The 16720-nt window shown below is 48.9% G+C and overlaps 1 protein-coding gene across 4 annotated transcripts in view; it reads right to left on the bottom strand.

The window, feature by feature from the left end:
* PLXNB3 (plexin B3) overlaps positions 1-16720 on the bottom strand; it is a 446830-nt gene that overhangs the window by 56894 nt on the left and 373216 nt on the right. For all 4 annotated transcript variants that reach the window (XM_069645379.1, XM_069645380.1, XM_069645377.1 and 1 more), the window contains 4 exons: positions 8170-8300; positions 4398-4574; positions 3826-3964; positions 240-476 (listed from right to left, as the gene is read on the bottom strand). In XM_069645379.1, coding sequence (XP_069501480.1) covers positions 240-476; positions 3826-3964; positions 4398-4574; positions 8170-8300 — 684 coding nt within the window. The remainder of the gene's footprint in view (positions 1-239; positions 477-3825; positions 3965-4397; positions 4575-8169; positions 8301-16720) is intronic.

Here is a 16720-nt window from a genome sequence, read left to right as displayed (position 1 = left end):
ATGGGTTCATGCCTTGAACAGTAGAAGGATCGGCCCTGCCCGGGTTACCTAGCTCCAATACAATTTCAAACATGCTTCCCGATTGTCTAAATTTCCCTCCGTTATCGTCTAGCCAGAGAGAGACTTCTCTCCTGTATCTCGCCATCGCCTTGCACAATACTCACATTCTTAAGGGTTATTGAACCTATGCAGACATCACGGTGAACATTTGCAGAACCAGAGGCCTCCCCCTCCCATACCTCAATATCCAGCACGTTGCCTGGCTTCAGGCTGTATGGTTTTGTGGGGTCTTCCTTGTTCAATGGTCTCAGCGTGGGGTCGGTCATGTAACCAAACGGTTCTCCGGTGATGCTCCTGAAGTCCGCTCGCACGTTGTCCAGGATGAATATCACATCCACGGGGTGCATCTCCGCCGGTATCTGCGGGGACGGGCAGACGAGCAGGGTGGAGGAGTTGGTGGTGCAAGGTACCGGAACCTGAGATCGAGAAGAAATAAGTGTCAGGCATGCCAGCAACTACTCGGCATCACCAGTGGGGAGGGGGAGAAACAAAGGAAAAAGGAGCACTATAGATAGTGAGCATGTACCCCCCCCTTCCTATTGGCATGGCATGTTCCGAATGTAGCACACAGGGCAAAACACTAGAATACCCCGACTCCCCACCAGACTCAAACCCCACACTGCAACAATGCTCAAGCATCATATAATCATTGCAATATAAAGAGAAGCAGGTTTTATTAACTTGACTAAAGTAGTATATAGCAATAAGTAGACCGTGCAAAGTGGACAACTATATTGTGAGAAAAAAAAAACAGATGTTCCTCCATCAAAAGCATCTAATTTCTGCTGCAGAAGCTATTTTTTCAATCACTTTGCTCTCAATTATTATCTCTTCAGCTTTTAAAGACCGCAAATCTGTTTTTGTAGGTTTGTACTTCAAGAAACCCTGTTCAACAATTAGCAACAGCAACTAAAAATGTAACCAGGATCCCCAGGGGCGCGGGGGGGGGGGGGGGGGTACATACATTTGGAAACAACAAGTGTTTCTTTATATACTGCACTGTGAACGTAATCACTCCTGGGTACTCCATTTTGGCAGATTCAGGCACAGTGAAATGAAATGACTTGTCCAGGATCACACAATGAAGGGTGAAGCTAGGATTTGAAGCAAGTCTGCAATTTAGTCACTGATGAATTGAGGGAATGTGTCTCTTCTCCGCAAAGGGGAGCCCCCCCGCCCTCTTTTGAGGCTGTGGAGGTGAGCCCACTCCACAACACCATCCCTAGGAGTCGATGCAAGCGGGACCTCTCTGGGACAGCGCCCAGCCCCCCTCCTAGGGGACAGAGCTTCCGTTCCTGTGAAGAACTCCCAAAACCACTTCACGCGATGGCACATATGGGACCAATAAACAAGATAATTTCCGAGACTTGACGGAAGAGAAACTTATGCTATTACCAGAAAAGAAAAGAAAGTCGTCTCTTAATGAAAAATGTCCAATCAAATGCGACGAGTAGGTTGAAGAAGGAGAAAAAGAGAAAAAGAAAAAAAATAAGGAGGCAGACACTGGCATTGGAGGTCCACTGGAAGCAAAACACCTGAAAGAGGTGGGGCTGAAGCAAGCTGCAAAGCCTGTGAGGTTCAGAACTGCTCTGAACAGGGGAAAGAAACACTGGAAATCAGGCGTGCGGCAGAAGCGAAGCCGAGACGGCTGAAGTGCAAAACTTAGTGGTGGCGCGACCATGAAACGATCATAGTGCGCAGGCTGCCCATCCAACGATGCCGACATCACCCCAGGGAAGATGCAGCAATGGTCCGCTTACCATTGCGCTATCAAGAAGCTGAGCGAGAACGCAAGAAGTGGATGCCGCGGAAAGAGTCGACAGGGAAATGGACGGAACAAGGTACCAAGCATCTACCACCCACGTAGGCGTTCCTCTGCAATATTTAATATAACAGGTAGAACGGAAAGCTGAAAGGGACTGGTTATATAATCAGAGACTCGTCCCAGTACAAGTGACGAAAACTTGAAAACAAAGTCGATGAACTTGAACCGTGTTAATGCGAGAACGAGAAAAATAGAAGCCCTGAAGAGGGAGGTCAATAAAATGTGTCCATCACTACCCTGGGAAGAGGGGAAAGTAACCCGTTATTCAAGCAGCAAAGAGTGGAACATAACAGAGAAAACTCTGAACTAAAGGCCAGAGAAGCAGTTGGGGTAAACAATATACAAGACAGGCCATACCAGGAAAAGGTAAACTATAATTCCTCAGAAAGCAAATAGCCCACATGAAAGTACACTTTACAAGATTACTCGTATCCCTTTAACAAAGATCAAGGGAATCGACAAAGGGCAAGGAAAGCCCACACTTAAGAAGAGAGAAAAGCCAACAGTCCCATGAGGGAGCTACATGAACTGATGCAGGGAAGAACGAGGATCTATATAAGAATTACATATTAGCAAGAACTCTAAAGAAATGAAGACAAGTGCGATCACAACCATCTGGAAAAGGGAGTCATTCTCCTTCCCTTAGTTGGCTCAAATAGTGGTAAGGTTCGTTAGGATTAGTTCTGGACAGCTGACTTATTCCTTTGGACATTTACGGATGACCGACGAGCATCTTAGTAAAATAGGTAAGGAATATCACATATTGATAGGCAAAGTTGGGCCTCATTCTTTTTCTTTAAAATGTCCTCTTAGTGTCCGCATCCTGCTTCTGACCTGCCAGAGCACTAGAACACATCTTCCAAGGTCTAGCTCGTACAAATATTTGTTACTGTTTGGGTTTCAAGAGAAAAGATAATACTCTGTTTTACATAGATGACCGGAAAGTACACAAATCCCATAACAAACAAACCTGAAAGTAAGTACATCATTACAGCTGAGCAAAAAGAGTACGACTTTAGCTCGACTTCCTCCATTGTTGATGGAGGTCTACCTGTGCTAGTAGTCAAAGTAATTTGAGACTCAAATAAATGTAAAAAAAGAAACTCTTCTCTTGGTGGTGGGGGGGGTGTGTGTGTGTGTGTGTTCCTTTCTCCCCCCCCCCCAAAAGCCTGGCCAAAAAGTATGCAAGGTGGGCACATGTTTAAAACAAAAAAGACGGTTTGATCAGTTATTTTTGTTTTGATTTAAATGTGGGCCATTGTAGTGGGTACTATGCTCGATGAGACCTTAAGGTACCAAGGAAGATGAAACCTTGTAGGAAAAGAAAGGCAATCATAGATCCCCCCTCACATCCAATCAATGGTGCTCTTCTTTTTTAAGCCTCAAACAATGGGTGTCCAACTGAAAAAAATTGAAGCGGGCTTCGCGATTTGACACCTCAATAGCTGCGCAGTCCTATGATTTGTAAACAGAGCGCATACTTCCATTTGACACGTCTCCATCCATTGCGAGCCATTGTCTTACTTCATGCCTTCATTTTAAAAACCAAACGTTATGTTCATTTAGATCCATAATCTGCGTTAGTGGTTCTGATGCCATTTTAACAGAGCAGACTCAGTCTATGCGTTTGAGATTCAGCCCTCCATCAGTAAAGGCCACTCTGTTAAGACACCCAGAACCGGGATCTTCTGCCTGTTCCTTGTTCCTATTGGGCGAAACGCCAACCCTATCACTTAAATAAATACACCACCAACCCAGAGTGGGCCTGCAGTTTTCTTCTTCGCCGGGGGTCAAATTAGAAGAGGTGAACTGCAGAAAATAGAAGGAGACATTCATCCCTTCACAGGACTCCTGTGCCATGAGGCTTTATCCTAACCAGGCAGACTTAATAGTCTTAATAGTTGGGGACTCAAGGGGGAAACGTGTGAAGTGGAACTCACCTGCTCCAAAGGAGCTGCCAGGCCTCGACGTGGTCTCTTTCGGCGACTGCCGTTCTCGTTGGACTCTAGTAGGACTGCGATCTGAGGCGATTCCACCACGTCCAGGTTGATCCCCTCAACAAGAATCGGGCGTCCCCCTCTGCAGGCAAAGAGTGGAAGAGAAAGAATGATCGAGCCACTCAGGCCACAGCAGGAAGGTGTAAGAGGTTGCCGGGCAGAACCAGCAAAGGGCATGGCTGAACCATACCTGGTAGAACCAACTGTGGCATAGCAGACCCCACAGAGGTCATGCCACGGCACAGAAGACCCAAAGGTGGCTCAAGCATGGCCAAAGACCCCAGAAGAGCAATAAAGGACATACTGACAAGTACATACAGGAAACAGGAAGAACAGCGGAATGGGGTAGAAGAAGCAAAAGCATAAAGGATTTGGGGGAGAAAACCAGAACAGGAACAGTTAATTAATGACCAGGGAAACTGGGAAGAGAGGCGAAACCAGAAACACAAGGAAGCAACAAACGACAATGCGAAGGAACAGCGTGTCCCAAATAGACCGACCCTGGTGGATCTTACCCATAGAAGCTGGTGGTGGGGGCAGCGGAGGTGATGACTGGATCCTCAGTGTATTCGTAGGTGATTCCATCCAGCCTCCTCTCTGCCTTTCCATAAAAGACACTCACGGGAAACTCTCCCACTTCCATGCTTTGGTTAGTGCGGCATACAATCTGGTCTTCCGGGAGATCGTCCAGTCTGCCAAACCCAAGTTAAGACAATGCATGAGACAACGGGCAGCTCAACAAACTTTTCTCTATAGCTGGGCAGGGCTGGGGTTGGTTGTCAGGGCAGAGCAACACTACTCCGCTGCACGGGGTCGTTATTACAGTCCATGCTGGACCTTCCAATGGGCCTTGGATGTTGTGGTGTTCAAACTTTTGTGTGTGCTGGGGAAGCTGCAATGCTCACACTTTTATGCAGGGGCGACATGTAGTGGTAAAGGCCAGTTCTGTTTTCTGAGGCGTGGAAGCTGCTGTGCTCCAACTCTGACGCATGGGACGTCTGTCCACTGGTAAAGCTCAGATGCCCCCGGTGTTGTCTGTGGGAATTATTATTTTCTCATATACCCCCGCAGAGGGTTCCATGTGTTAATATCCCTGCAACAATAATCGCCATACAAAAATATTGCCATATTTTGGCACCGATATTAAGGCATGGAACCTGCGGGAGGACACCCCTGCATTATTTTTAAAGGAGCAGGGGACACCCCGAGAACCCCCGCTCCTAAAAAAAACCCCCCAAAAATTACCCCCTCCCCCCAAAATATATTGCCTATGGCTGTTCCAGGCAACCATATATACAGCAATATTTTTGGTGGGGATAATACGTAGTGATACCCTGCAGAGGGCATTGTGCAATGGCAATGGCCAGGGACGCCCCCACCACCTTCCTGCCCCAAGGCTGTGGGATTGGGTACACAGTGTGCTTGAGCAGTTGTGTAGGTCCGCCCCCCGCTCCCCTTCGCTGCACCGAGGGAGCTGCCGTATTCATGGTTCTGAAGGAGGCACTATATGCAGCGCTAAAACCAAGCCCTCACCCACCAGTGCACATGGTCATATAATCCTGCCATTCCGTATTTTGATTATCGACTGCAACTGCAATGCCCCTGAGCACTCTATGCCAGCTTCTTGCTTTGACAAAGAGGGGAGGGGTGCAGACAACCAGCCCAAGGCCTTGCTTCTTGTTGAGACACATGAATGAACTCATCCCAGATGCTGAGGTGCAGGACCAGGGCAGCGCTACAGGCAGATGTTCCTTTTTCGGAACATGGCCCCGTCATAGATCACATGTTTGGCCCAGTGTGCGAGAGAGAGAGTGGACATTCCTAGACTCGTGTGTGCTTTTTCAATGTTCCTGACTGAGCTAACAACCCTTTTTGCCTGATTATTTCTAATTTGCAGCTTCATCGGGGATGCAAGTCTCATATGTTGCCGATTGGCCTCCCTGCTCTAGGGCGAACCCAAGACACTGTGTACCCGGTGCCAATCCCTTTTATGTGGCTAATTGTGTGCTTACTTGCCTGGGGCAGTTGAAGTGCAGCGCGAGCCTGCCAGTTAATCTTTGGTCCCGTTAGTGTCAAAATAAATGCACAGAGCCATACTAAGTCTTGACCGATACCTGCCACAAAGAGCAAAACCTGCAGAAGAAGCCAAGACCAGATCTGGATGGATAGTGGAGTGACGTCAGAGATTCGGGAGCAGACTCCGCATCCAAGTGTTCACCCGGGAAGTAATCCAGGAGGTCTGAGTGGGACGCACCACACTGATCACTCCGCAGGGTTGCTTAGATTTGATGCAGGGAATTACAGTTTACAATGATAGGGCTTGCAAACAAAATGAACTCTTAAACCCACACAAACATACATTCGATGGTAAAAATGTTGTTGCAAAACGTTTGATGGAATTCATTTCGTTATAAACTATTTCGATGGAAATACCAGATACCAAGTAAGAAAGGACTATTGCAAATGTTAAGTCATTTCTTGTTCGGAACCCCCGACATTTGTTTTCACCACTACCAAGCTACTACAAGGGGCAGCAGGTATTATGGGGTATTTTTGCAGTTCTCGCCTGGTGGATCCTTCATGCTGGTTTGGGGAGAACACATTTTCTACATTCTGTTTAGCCACCAGCATAGATCTTCCATTCTGGACCATTTTGAAGATGTGTAGGTCTGCGCCAGGGGTATGAAGAACACCAAGAGATTGCACGTGCCAAGATATAAAAGCATAGGGGTGGGCTGCATTAGGTCACCCGAGCCACTCGTACCCAACGCGGTAGATCCGTGTAAACGAATGATATCAGCAAGATAGATGTGGCTCTTCCCAAATAGTTAACATTTCCTGATTCGGGTAGGTGGAGATACCCATCATGTAGAGCAAAAATACATTTACATAGATTAACAATGTGATGAATTTGGGTGCATTAGAAAGTTTTAGATGCGTTTCCAAATGGAGTCACTAAACCAGATTGGTTTCTTTGTGCTCAGGAATAATGGCCTATGCGTGCATCGATCTTGCTGCAAGCTTTATAAAAAAAATCCTTGATTTTATGGCGAGTGATTAATTTATTTAGCGAATTGCATTTAAGGTTGGAAGCCAATTGATGTTGGTGTATTGTCGCGCTGCGCATCTTCTCAAGAGTGAACCCCTTGCTAGGATGCCAACTTCTTGCTATAGATAGTAAGCGATACTGCACATAGACAATGTTAGTGTAAAGACATCAGAACACATTCTTGTAGAGCATCTTGGATACCACATGAGCCAAAATCAGGAACCCACACGTTCCAAGAAGCTTTACAAGCATGGTTCGGATGTCTGTACGCAAACATTAACAGGATCCCTGTGCGGTATCTCTTACCATCTATACCATGAAGTTGGCCTCCCAGCAAGGGATTCGCTCCAGAGAATATACACAACATCCGTTGGATTCCACCCCTCAAATGCAATTCACTAAATATATTAAATAATGACTCACCACAAAGTAAAGGATTTTTCATTTAATTTGGCCCCGAGTAAGCCCGCAGCGAGAGTGAAACGCGTGTAAACCTATGTACATTTAATTTTGTTCTACATGATGGGTATCTCTCTAAATCTGCAAGAGGAAATTGTAACTATGTCGGGAGTGGCGCAGTTAGTCCTCTTCTTGTTGCTATGAGTCGTTCAAAGATGTTTTACTCCCTTTGTTCAAGGGATTCCCAGTGGCCTCATGTGTGCCAAATTTTCTGCGACATTACTTCCTGTGAGGTTATTAAATAGGTGAACGGGCACTCAACCGTAAGAAATCGAACTCCAGAGACCGGAGAAGTGCTCTTTATTTGCTTCAACTGCTACAGTGCTACAAGCCTGGTCACCCTCTCCTCACCGACCATGCAAAGGGTGCAGGAAGGCGCTGTACGGTCTCTGCTGCTTTGGTGGTTTGTGTGGGTATGCGACAGGTGATAAATGGTTCAGATCAAGACCCTGGGCTGGCAGAGTGGCAAAGCGCATACATTTCTTAAGTTCTGCCACTAGGTGAGCTTGGGCCCTAGTAGAGGTTGGAGTCCACCCCACCCCCCATGGGCCTGTGCAAGTTGCTATGCTTGAAGACTGCCAGGGGATGCACCGTGCAGTCCAGGCCACGTGGGCAGAGCAGTGTGCCATGGTGGTGGAAGCTGCTGTGCTTGCACACTGCTGCAAGGGATGACCGGTAGCGGAGCCGTTGCGAGTCAACCCCTGCCGTGGTACAAGGCCAGGTCCCTGCTCCCTTGTGATCTGCAAATGCAGACATCAAATAATACCCCTCCTACTTACATAGCACACGGAAGGCCTCCCACGACAGCGGTGATGCCACTTCCTGTAATGAGACTGGTGCCAGAGATGGTGAGGAGAGTGCCGCCAGCCATAGGACCACGCTGCGGGTACATATCGTGCAGCACCGGGTTCTGAAATGCAAAGGGATTGAAGAGTGCGTCAAACCTGTGAGGAAGCAATACACCGAATACAACAGCTATAGATCACTAGACAAAGTCAACCTGCCAGTTCTACAGACGGACATCATTGACTTCATTGGGCAACAGGCCTGGCATTTTCAGAATTCCTGCCTGCCCACAGCGCAGGGGTACTTTGAAAGAAAATCTAAAGACCGAGACCAAGAACAATGAATCCTCCACCCCAATCCCATTTTAAGAGGGTATGGAGGGCTCAGAAAATCTGCTAGTATATGTATAGAGTGGGGCTCTCATGCACACATGCGGTGCCCCAGCCTCACCCCAAAGTCAGCAACCTGTTTTGGCCACAGCCAAAATGGCAATCGTGGGATGGCGTCCTTTGTCGAAGGAGTCATGACAAATTCCACAAATTAGTGTAGGGTGTGTGGGGCGCCTCAGCTTATCCATAGCCACAATGGGAAGGAGGTGGCTTGGCTACCAACCAAGGTAGCTGCCTTGAAACTGCCAATATCGGTAGACTGTAACCTCTTTGTACAAGCCATCTTGCTCCCCAACCATGGCTATCCTGGCTACTAAATGGCAAGCTACTGAAACCACGCTCTTTACCAAGGGGTTCTTAATAGAGCTGCCATCTACATGGCCTTTTGGTATTAGAGCTTCAGCAATTAACTAGCGCCTACTGAAGAGAGTATATGCTGTAGTATTTTATGAAGCCTTCATACCACACCAAATCCCTAGCATGGTTGCCTCCCAGTGTCTGGGCTTGTCCAGAGGGTGGCTTACTGTGCCCTTGCCTGGAGTATCCACACCTTATTCTGTGGAAGGAAAAAGTAGCAGAGGAAAGACAAGAGGACGGGAAAGTGGGAAGTGGTCAGAGTGATAAGCAGGGGAAGGTGGTTTTGTGATAACATGGGTGTATGTCGGTCATGTTATGTGCACCATAGAATTAATGGTGTGGAAAAGATGGGTACATTCTAAGATTTATAGGTTAGTTGGCATGAGTAATACCAGGCAGATATGGAGAATATGAAATGTGTCATATTTGGATGCATGAGGTGCTCGGGCACTCCTAACCGATTTGGTGGCCTTTTTGCCCGGTCATACTTTTGACTTGTACCAAAGGCCAAAGTCCACCATGTTAATTCTGTCAATGCCAAGCTTGAGGGCAAGTGTGGTTTAGTCAAGAGTAGCGTGTAAAGAGGTGAATGTTCGTGGAGAACAAAAAGGTAGAGAGGGTTAACAGTGCACTTGACTGAGCCCAGGTTGACAGCCTGATATCTTGACAGGGACGGGCCACTAGAAGGCAATTCCTCATGTTCAAGTCATGCTGGATGTTGTGTAGGATATATGATAGGTTATTTATAACGCACTTAATACCCAGAGGTTTCTAAGCATGGACCCGGGGATCGAACCTGTGTCGCCTTGCTTCCAAGGCGAGCACGTTGCCGCTGAGCTATCCTCCCGAGACAAACTCCTAAGAGTAAATAGGAGGCCTAGGCCATGGAAGAGGCAGTGGTACTTGTGCAACCCAACACGTGTGGCGAATGTGATCCATGTTTTATGTCTCTGTGCCGCATAACTCTGAGCAATAGCATACCTGATCCATGTGGATGAAGTTACATGCGTGGCCAGGGGGAGTTCTGTGTAGATTAATACACTTAAATACTTCACCAATGGTATCAGAGAGAGGGAGTCCCTTGTGCCTCCTCACCAGATTCCTCATGGCCATGCCCCCAGGGGGGCTGCTAGTAAGGATCCTCTCAGAACTATGCTTTGGTAATGGGGGGCACCGCTAGTAAGAGGCAAACCATAAGACCTCGTGATAGCGGTGGTCGAGGAATCATGGTCAACTCTTTCGGAGGTGGCGATGGTCAATATACAGGGCAATATAGTAATGCCGAAACAGATGTTTAAGGAAAAAGTTCAGTAAAAAGGTATTCATATTTTTGTGCAGGTTACAGACGAGTACACATATTCAGAAAGTTTGTAGATACATTCTTGAGTCATGGCTTTGGCAGTTAGGCTCACGCAAGAAGCCTAAGGTCAACAGAGTCCTTTAGTCACGAAGTTTGGCATGCATAGGTGAAGCCAGTCCTTTGGGCGCCAGGTTTGGCATGCACAGGTGAAGCCAGTCCTTTGGGCGCCAAGTTTGGCATGCACAGGTGAAGCCAGTCCTTTGGGCGCCAGGTTTGGCATGCACAGGTGAAGCCAGTCCTTTAGGCGCCAGGTTTGGCATGCACAGGTGAAGCCAGTCCTTTGGGCGCCAGGTTTGGCATGCACAGGTGAAGCCAGTCCTTTGGGCGCCAAGTTTGGCATGCACAGGTGAAGCCAGTCCTTTGGGTGCCAGGTTTGGCATGCACAGGTGAAGCCAGTCCTTTGGGCGCCAGGTTTGGCATGCACAGGTGAAGCCATTCCTTTGGGCACCAGGTTTGGCATGCACAGGTGAAGCCATTCCTTTGGGCGCCAGGTTTGGCATGCACAGGTGAAGCCAGTCCTTTAGCCAGTCTTTTGGGCGCCAGGTTTGGCATGCATAGGTGAAGCCAGTCCTTTGGGCGCCAGGTTTGGCGTGCACAGGTGAAGCCAGTCCTTTGGGCGGCAGGTTTGGCATGCACAGGTGAAGCCAGTCCTTTGGGCGGCAGGTTTGGCATGCACAGGTGAAGCCAGTCCTTTGGGCGGCAGGTTTGGCATGCACAGGTGAAGCCAGTCCTTTGGGCGCCAGGTTTGGCATGCACAGGTGAAGCCAGTCCTTTGGGCGCCAGGTTTGGCATGCACAGGTGAAGCCAGTCCTTTAGCCAGTCCTTTGGGCGCCAGGTTTGGCATGCACAGGTGAAGCCAGTCCTTTGGGCGCCAGGTTTGGCATGCACAGGTGAAGCCAGTCCTTCAGCCAGTCCTTTGGGCGCCAGGTTTGGCATGCATAGGTGAAGCCAGTCCTTTGGGCGCCAGGTTTGACATGCATAGGTGAAGCCAGTCCTTTGGGCGCCAGGTTTGGCATGCACAGGTGAGGCCAGTCCTTTGGGCGGCAGGTTTGGCATGCACAAGTGAAGCCAGTCCTTTGGGTGGCAGGTTTGGCATGCACAGGTGAAGCCAGTCCTTTAGCCAGTCCTTTGGGCGCCAGGTATGGCATGCATAGGTGAAGCCAGTCCTTTGGGCGCCAGGTTTGGCATGCACAGGTGAAGCCAGTCCTTTGGGCGCCAGGTTTGGCATGCACAGGTGAAGCCAGTCCTTTGGGCGCCAGGTTTGGCATGCACAGGTGAAGCCAGTCCTTTAGCCAGTCCTTTGGGCGCCAGGTTTGGCATGCACAGGTGAAGCCAGTCCTTTAGCCAGTCCTTTGGGCGCCAGGTTTGGCATGCACAGGTGAAGCCAGTCCTTTGGGAGCCAGGTTTGGCATGCAAAGGTGAAGCCAGTGCTTTGGGCGGCAGGTTTGGCATGCACAGGTGAAGCCAGTCCTTTGGGCGGCAGGTTTGGCATGCACAGATGAAGCCAGTCCTTTGGGCGCCAGGTTTGGCATGCACAGGTGAAGCCAGTCCTTTGGGCGCCAGGTTTGGCATGCACAGGTGAAGCCAGTCCTTTGGGTGGCAGGTTTGGCATGCACAGGTGAAGCCAGTCCTTTAGCCAGTCCTTTGGGCGCCAGGTTTGGCATGCACAGGTGAAGCCAGTCCTTTAGCCAGTCCTTTGGGCGCCAGGTTTGGCATGCACAGGTGAAGCCAGTCCTTTGGGTGGCAGGTTTGGCATGCACAGGTGAAGCCAGTCCTTTGGGCGCCAGGTGTGGCATGTACAGGTGAAGCCAGTCCTTTGAGCGGCAGGTTTGGCATGCACAGGTGAAGCCAGTCCTTTGGGCGCCAGGTTTGGCATGCACAGGTGAAGCCAGTCCTTTGGGCGCCAGGTTTGGCATGCACAGGTGAAGCCAGTCCTTTGGGCGCCAGGTTTGGCATGCACAGGTGAAGCCAGTCCTTTGAGCGGCAGGTTTGGCATGCACAGGTGAAGCCAGTCCTTTGAGCGGCAAGTTTGGCATGCACAGGTGAAGCCAGTCCTTTGGGCGCCAGGTTTGGCATGCACAGGTGAAGCCAGTCCTTTGGGCGCCAGGTTTGGCATGCACAGGTGAAGCCAGTCCTTTGGGCGCCAGGTTTGGCATGCACAGGTGAAGCCAGTCCTTTGGGCGCCAGGTTTGGCATGCACAGGTGAAGCCAGTCCTTTGGGCGCCAGGTTTGGCATGCACAGGTGAAGCCAGTTCTTGGGGCGCCAGGTTTGGCATGCACAGGTGAAGCCAGTCCTTGGGGCGCCAGGTTTGGCATGCACAGGTGAAGCCAGTCCTTTGGGCGCCAAGTTTGGCATGCACAGGTGAAGCCAGTCCTTTGGGCGCCAAGTTTGGCATGCACAGGTGAAGCCAGTCCTTTGGGCGCCAGGTTTGGCATGCACAGGTGAAGCCAGTCCTTTGGGCGCCAAGTTTGGCATGCACAGGTGAAGCCAGTCCTTTGGGCGCCAGGTTTGGCATGCACAGGTGAAGCCAGTCCTTTGGGCGCCAGGTTTGGCATGCATAGGTGAAGCCAGTCCTTTGGGCACCAAGTTTGGCATACTATCCCTTACGCACTATGGGACCTGCATCTGCTCAACCAAGTGTAAGACCATATAGGAATCAATGTGTGAGACGGACCGGCTTCTGATTGGGTGATTGGGTGGGTGGGTGGGTGGGTGGGATGCTGATCCTGATAGTGCGTCTTAATTATAGGTCTGTTAGGGAGATTTTTTCCACAACTCTCCAGGGAGGAGTGTGAAGAGACCTACCAACAGGAAAACTGGGTGTCCAGCAAGTTAGGCAAAAATAATCAATAAGCCACGAAACAGAGCAGCCGGGCTTCCCCTTCAGGAGGGAAAGGACTGGTACACACCCACACACTTACATTTAGTAATGCAGTATGACGAAAACACAGTCAGATAAGTACTTGGGAGCATATCCCATAATTCAGGAGTATGTAAGAAAGGGATCAGGGCGGCATTGGTTCCGATTCGCTACAGGGCATACAATATAGGAGTGTAACTATACAGGAGAGTGCTAGGCCTATATAAGTCATGGAAAGGAGGCGAGAAAGGGGTTGGAATGTTTTGGTGAGCAGGGCCACATACCAAAATCAGAAATACAGTAACGGGCTGGACTCAAACCCCACCACCCAGCAAGGGGCCAGGCATCCAAGATGAGCAGGAAATAGGGCGCATCAGAGGATGACCCGGGAGGCAGAATACCCAGCAGCTATGAAGGAGACAGGATCGCACAAGAATCCAATCCAAGGAGCAATACCAGCCCTGGGTAGCCAGACGGGCAGCGAGAAGCATCCAACAATTGGGCAATTGGGTGCCTGGGGGAGGGGAGGCAGGAAGACTCTGTCCCCTTAAGGTAATGGGGCCAGAAAAATCACAGCACAGGCGGTTCCTTTCCGCCCAAGATCATTACGTACCATCTTTCCGGCATTCTCTATGCAGGCGATATTGTATTGATCGACACGACACACATTGGCTGGCGACAAGCTCTGATTCAACTGCAGAAATATTTCTCTGATAATGGCCTGGAAATTAATTCTTCAAAAACTAACATCATGACCCTTGGTTCACGCGATTGCTGTCGCGTCCCTATTTTCAAATGACATCTCTCCAAGCAGCCTCTTTCTATGATCAATGAGGTTTGCTATTTGGGAATTCAAATTAATAACAGCAAAGTTGATCAACCTCGCCAGACAAATTTGAAAGCAAGACTGCGGTCACTAACCACGCATTGTGGAATCGTACACAAAAGATGCGGTAAATTCTCCTTGGTAGCCTTACTCACACACTATACCGCCAAAGTGTCCCCTGCACTCTTGCTCTCCTGCGCAATGGTGGCTGTAAGGAAGGAACTGTGGCGCTTGCCAGTCGTTTTGAATTAGACAGCCTCCCTGCTGTCTGGTACAGTGCCCATAGTTGGCAGTCTTGTATTACTCTCTAAAAGGAGCTCCCCGGCTCACTTGGACTCACTTTTTAGTTCGGCTATTAAGTGTCGCTTGCAACACCTGTAGGCCAAAGCTATTGCATTGGAGTACATATAACGAGGAATGGCATACGAGGAGGGACATACAGCCTGCAGGTGTTGTTTGGTCATTTAGCCGCCCATTGACTGCCCATGCCCATGGCCATGGCCATGCTAATAGCAAGCATGCAAGTCATCGTTTCAATTGTCTTTGTTATGGCCCAATACTCTATCAGTCCTTAGACAACAGTGTAAAATGAACTTGCGATAAAGGCAATTGCACGGTTCCCATCAAGACTGTGCGGGGAAGGGTCACCATTGCATAAACCTGCGTCATTTACATTTCTGATGGACTTTAAGGACTTCCGCGGGAAAGTTGGATATTGAATGCTTCTTGAATTTGGAGAAGGCTTCAGGGGCGAGTCTATGAAGCCAAGAATGTATTTCACAGTAAACAGTCACCACCTCACAGCATAAACAAACATTCACTAAATCCCTTCCCCCACGGATCCTGCCCAGAGGGAAAGGCAGCAAGGCTACATTGAACGCAGGCCCTTCAGGGGTAACGCAGTGCCAGACTACTGACCCCACAGAACTGTGACAGCGCCCTTGGGTTAGTTCAAGGCCGGGCCTTTGTTCTCACGAAAATGAAGAGCGCCTCAATGAGAACTCATTTTAACAGAAAACCTAAACTCAATGTGCGCTGACATCATGAGCGCCCCACTAATGGAGCTCTGCGAAATTCCATGGGGATACGCACTGAACTGCCGTAACCGAACATGGAGCGCACCCCAACACAAACATTAAATGCCGCAGATGCGTGGTTATCTTGATATGAAGGTGTACAGTGTATCGGGGCAATGCACCTGCAGAGACCACAGCGCTGCTAGGCCATGGCGATGACAGCACAGCACTCCGCGCGAAGACACATGACATCTTCACATATGAAAGCACGATTAGGCCAGATGTGTGAACTAAACAGGAGTTCACTGGCCTCGCTCTGGCACCATCTGATTAGTGAACCAGCTTGTGAGAAGTCTGAAAGTGTGGGTGGCATAGGCTCGAGCCTAGAAGCGAGCTGTCCAGTGAGTGATTTCCCACGCTATTTTCCATATAGTTTGAATTGGTAGGACAGGTTGCACGTCATTCAACAGAGCACGCAATATTGGCGGTAACCGCTCAACCAGACCAGACAGTTTGCAACATTGCAGAGACGGTTACGGTGCGACTGATTCGCGGTGCAAATTGCAAGCGCTGCATTGTGGGGGTGGCCCATTGAAGTTTTGGAGAACAAAAGTGTCCATATTGGCAGTAAGAGATTGGTGTCAGAACCCATTTCTGGTTTGTCAGCCTGGATGCCGGAATCAACCCAGACTGGAGGGGTGTGTTAGTTTGTCTCTAAACTGGCATCCATAGGACTTGGATTTCTCGCACAATCGGCTGCACAAAAGAATCCACTGCATTGCACCAGTTGTGATGCACATTTTTAATGCATTCACAGCTCAGCTTTTAGGTGTCGAAGTCTTCTATATAAAAATATAGCCATTATCCACCCAAACCCTATGACCGAAAACAAGGTTTCTGCAACAATGTATATCACAATGGGAGCCGGTAGTTGATACTTGGAGACCAGTCCTTGTCTGGACACGAGACAATTGCAAGTAGTGACAATCTGCCAAGATCAAAGCTTGAACTTCCCAACAGTGATTTACAGGCAAACAAGTTTGAAATTGAACAAAGGGCGGACTGGTATTGATTGGGTCATTTGGAGTGGGCAAGGGCACCGCTTCCACATCGATAAATCAGCAGATCGCAACAGAAGGGACTGATGCCGAATGTCACAGATCATTGAGCAAAGAGTAAGATGATTCTTTAACTCCACTCGCACCCTCCCACCTCGATTTAGAACCTCTGTATGATCTTCCGGCACTTCAAGTCCTGAAAGAATGGACTGTGTGCTTCAATTACCTTACAAAAACAATATTTATTAAATGTGTTTTGAAAAATATTAAAACATAAGAACAACCCTCACATAACAAGGTGCAAATTCTAATCATAGAAGAAACAAATTGTAAAACATCAAACAAAATTCATACAAATACACAGGATACAAAAGATATCACATGACAAAACACAACAATCTCAATGTGTCGTTAAAATATCAATCCATGCACCCGTGGCCATATGGTTACGGCCCCTACCGCCGTTCAGATTTTGAATTGTCGGCGGAGCGAGCCCGCACTTCAGATGGACACCGATTCTGGTAACAGTGCCTTTGGAATTTGGTCCATTTGGTGCTTTTTCCTTCGTTGCACCCATCCGTTCATCTGTGGAGATGTTCCGATACCTTGGCGTACTGCGACGCCCATTGAATTTTTGGTTGCCCATTGGTGAGAGAGGCATTTCGTCACCTCCAGAC

This window comes from Ambystoma mexicanum, chromosome 2p, assembly GCF_040938575.1.
Source record: "Ambystoma mexicanum isolate Mex_15411 chromosome 2p, UKY_AmexF1_1, whole genome shotgun sequence".
In the NCBI taxonomy this organism is placed as follows: domain Eukaryota; kingdom Metazoa; phylum Chordata; class Amphibia; order Caudata; family Ambystomatidae; genus Ambystoma; species Ambystoma mexicanum.
The sequence above is the reverse complement of the archived record's forward strand: the minus strand, read 5'-3'. Positions and strand labels throughout refer to the sequence as shown.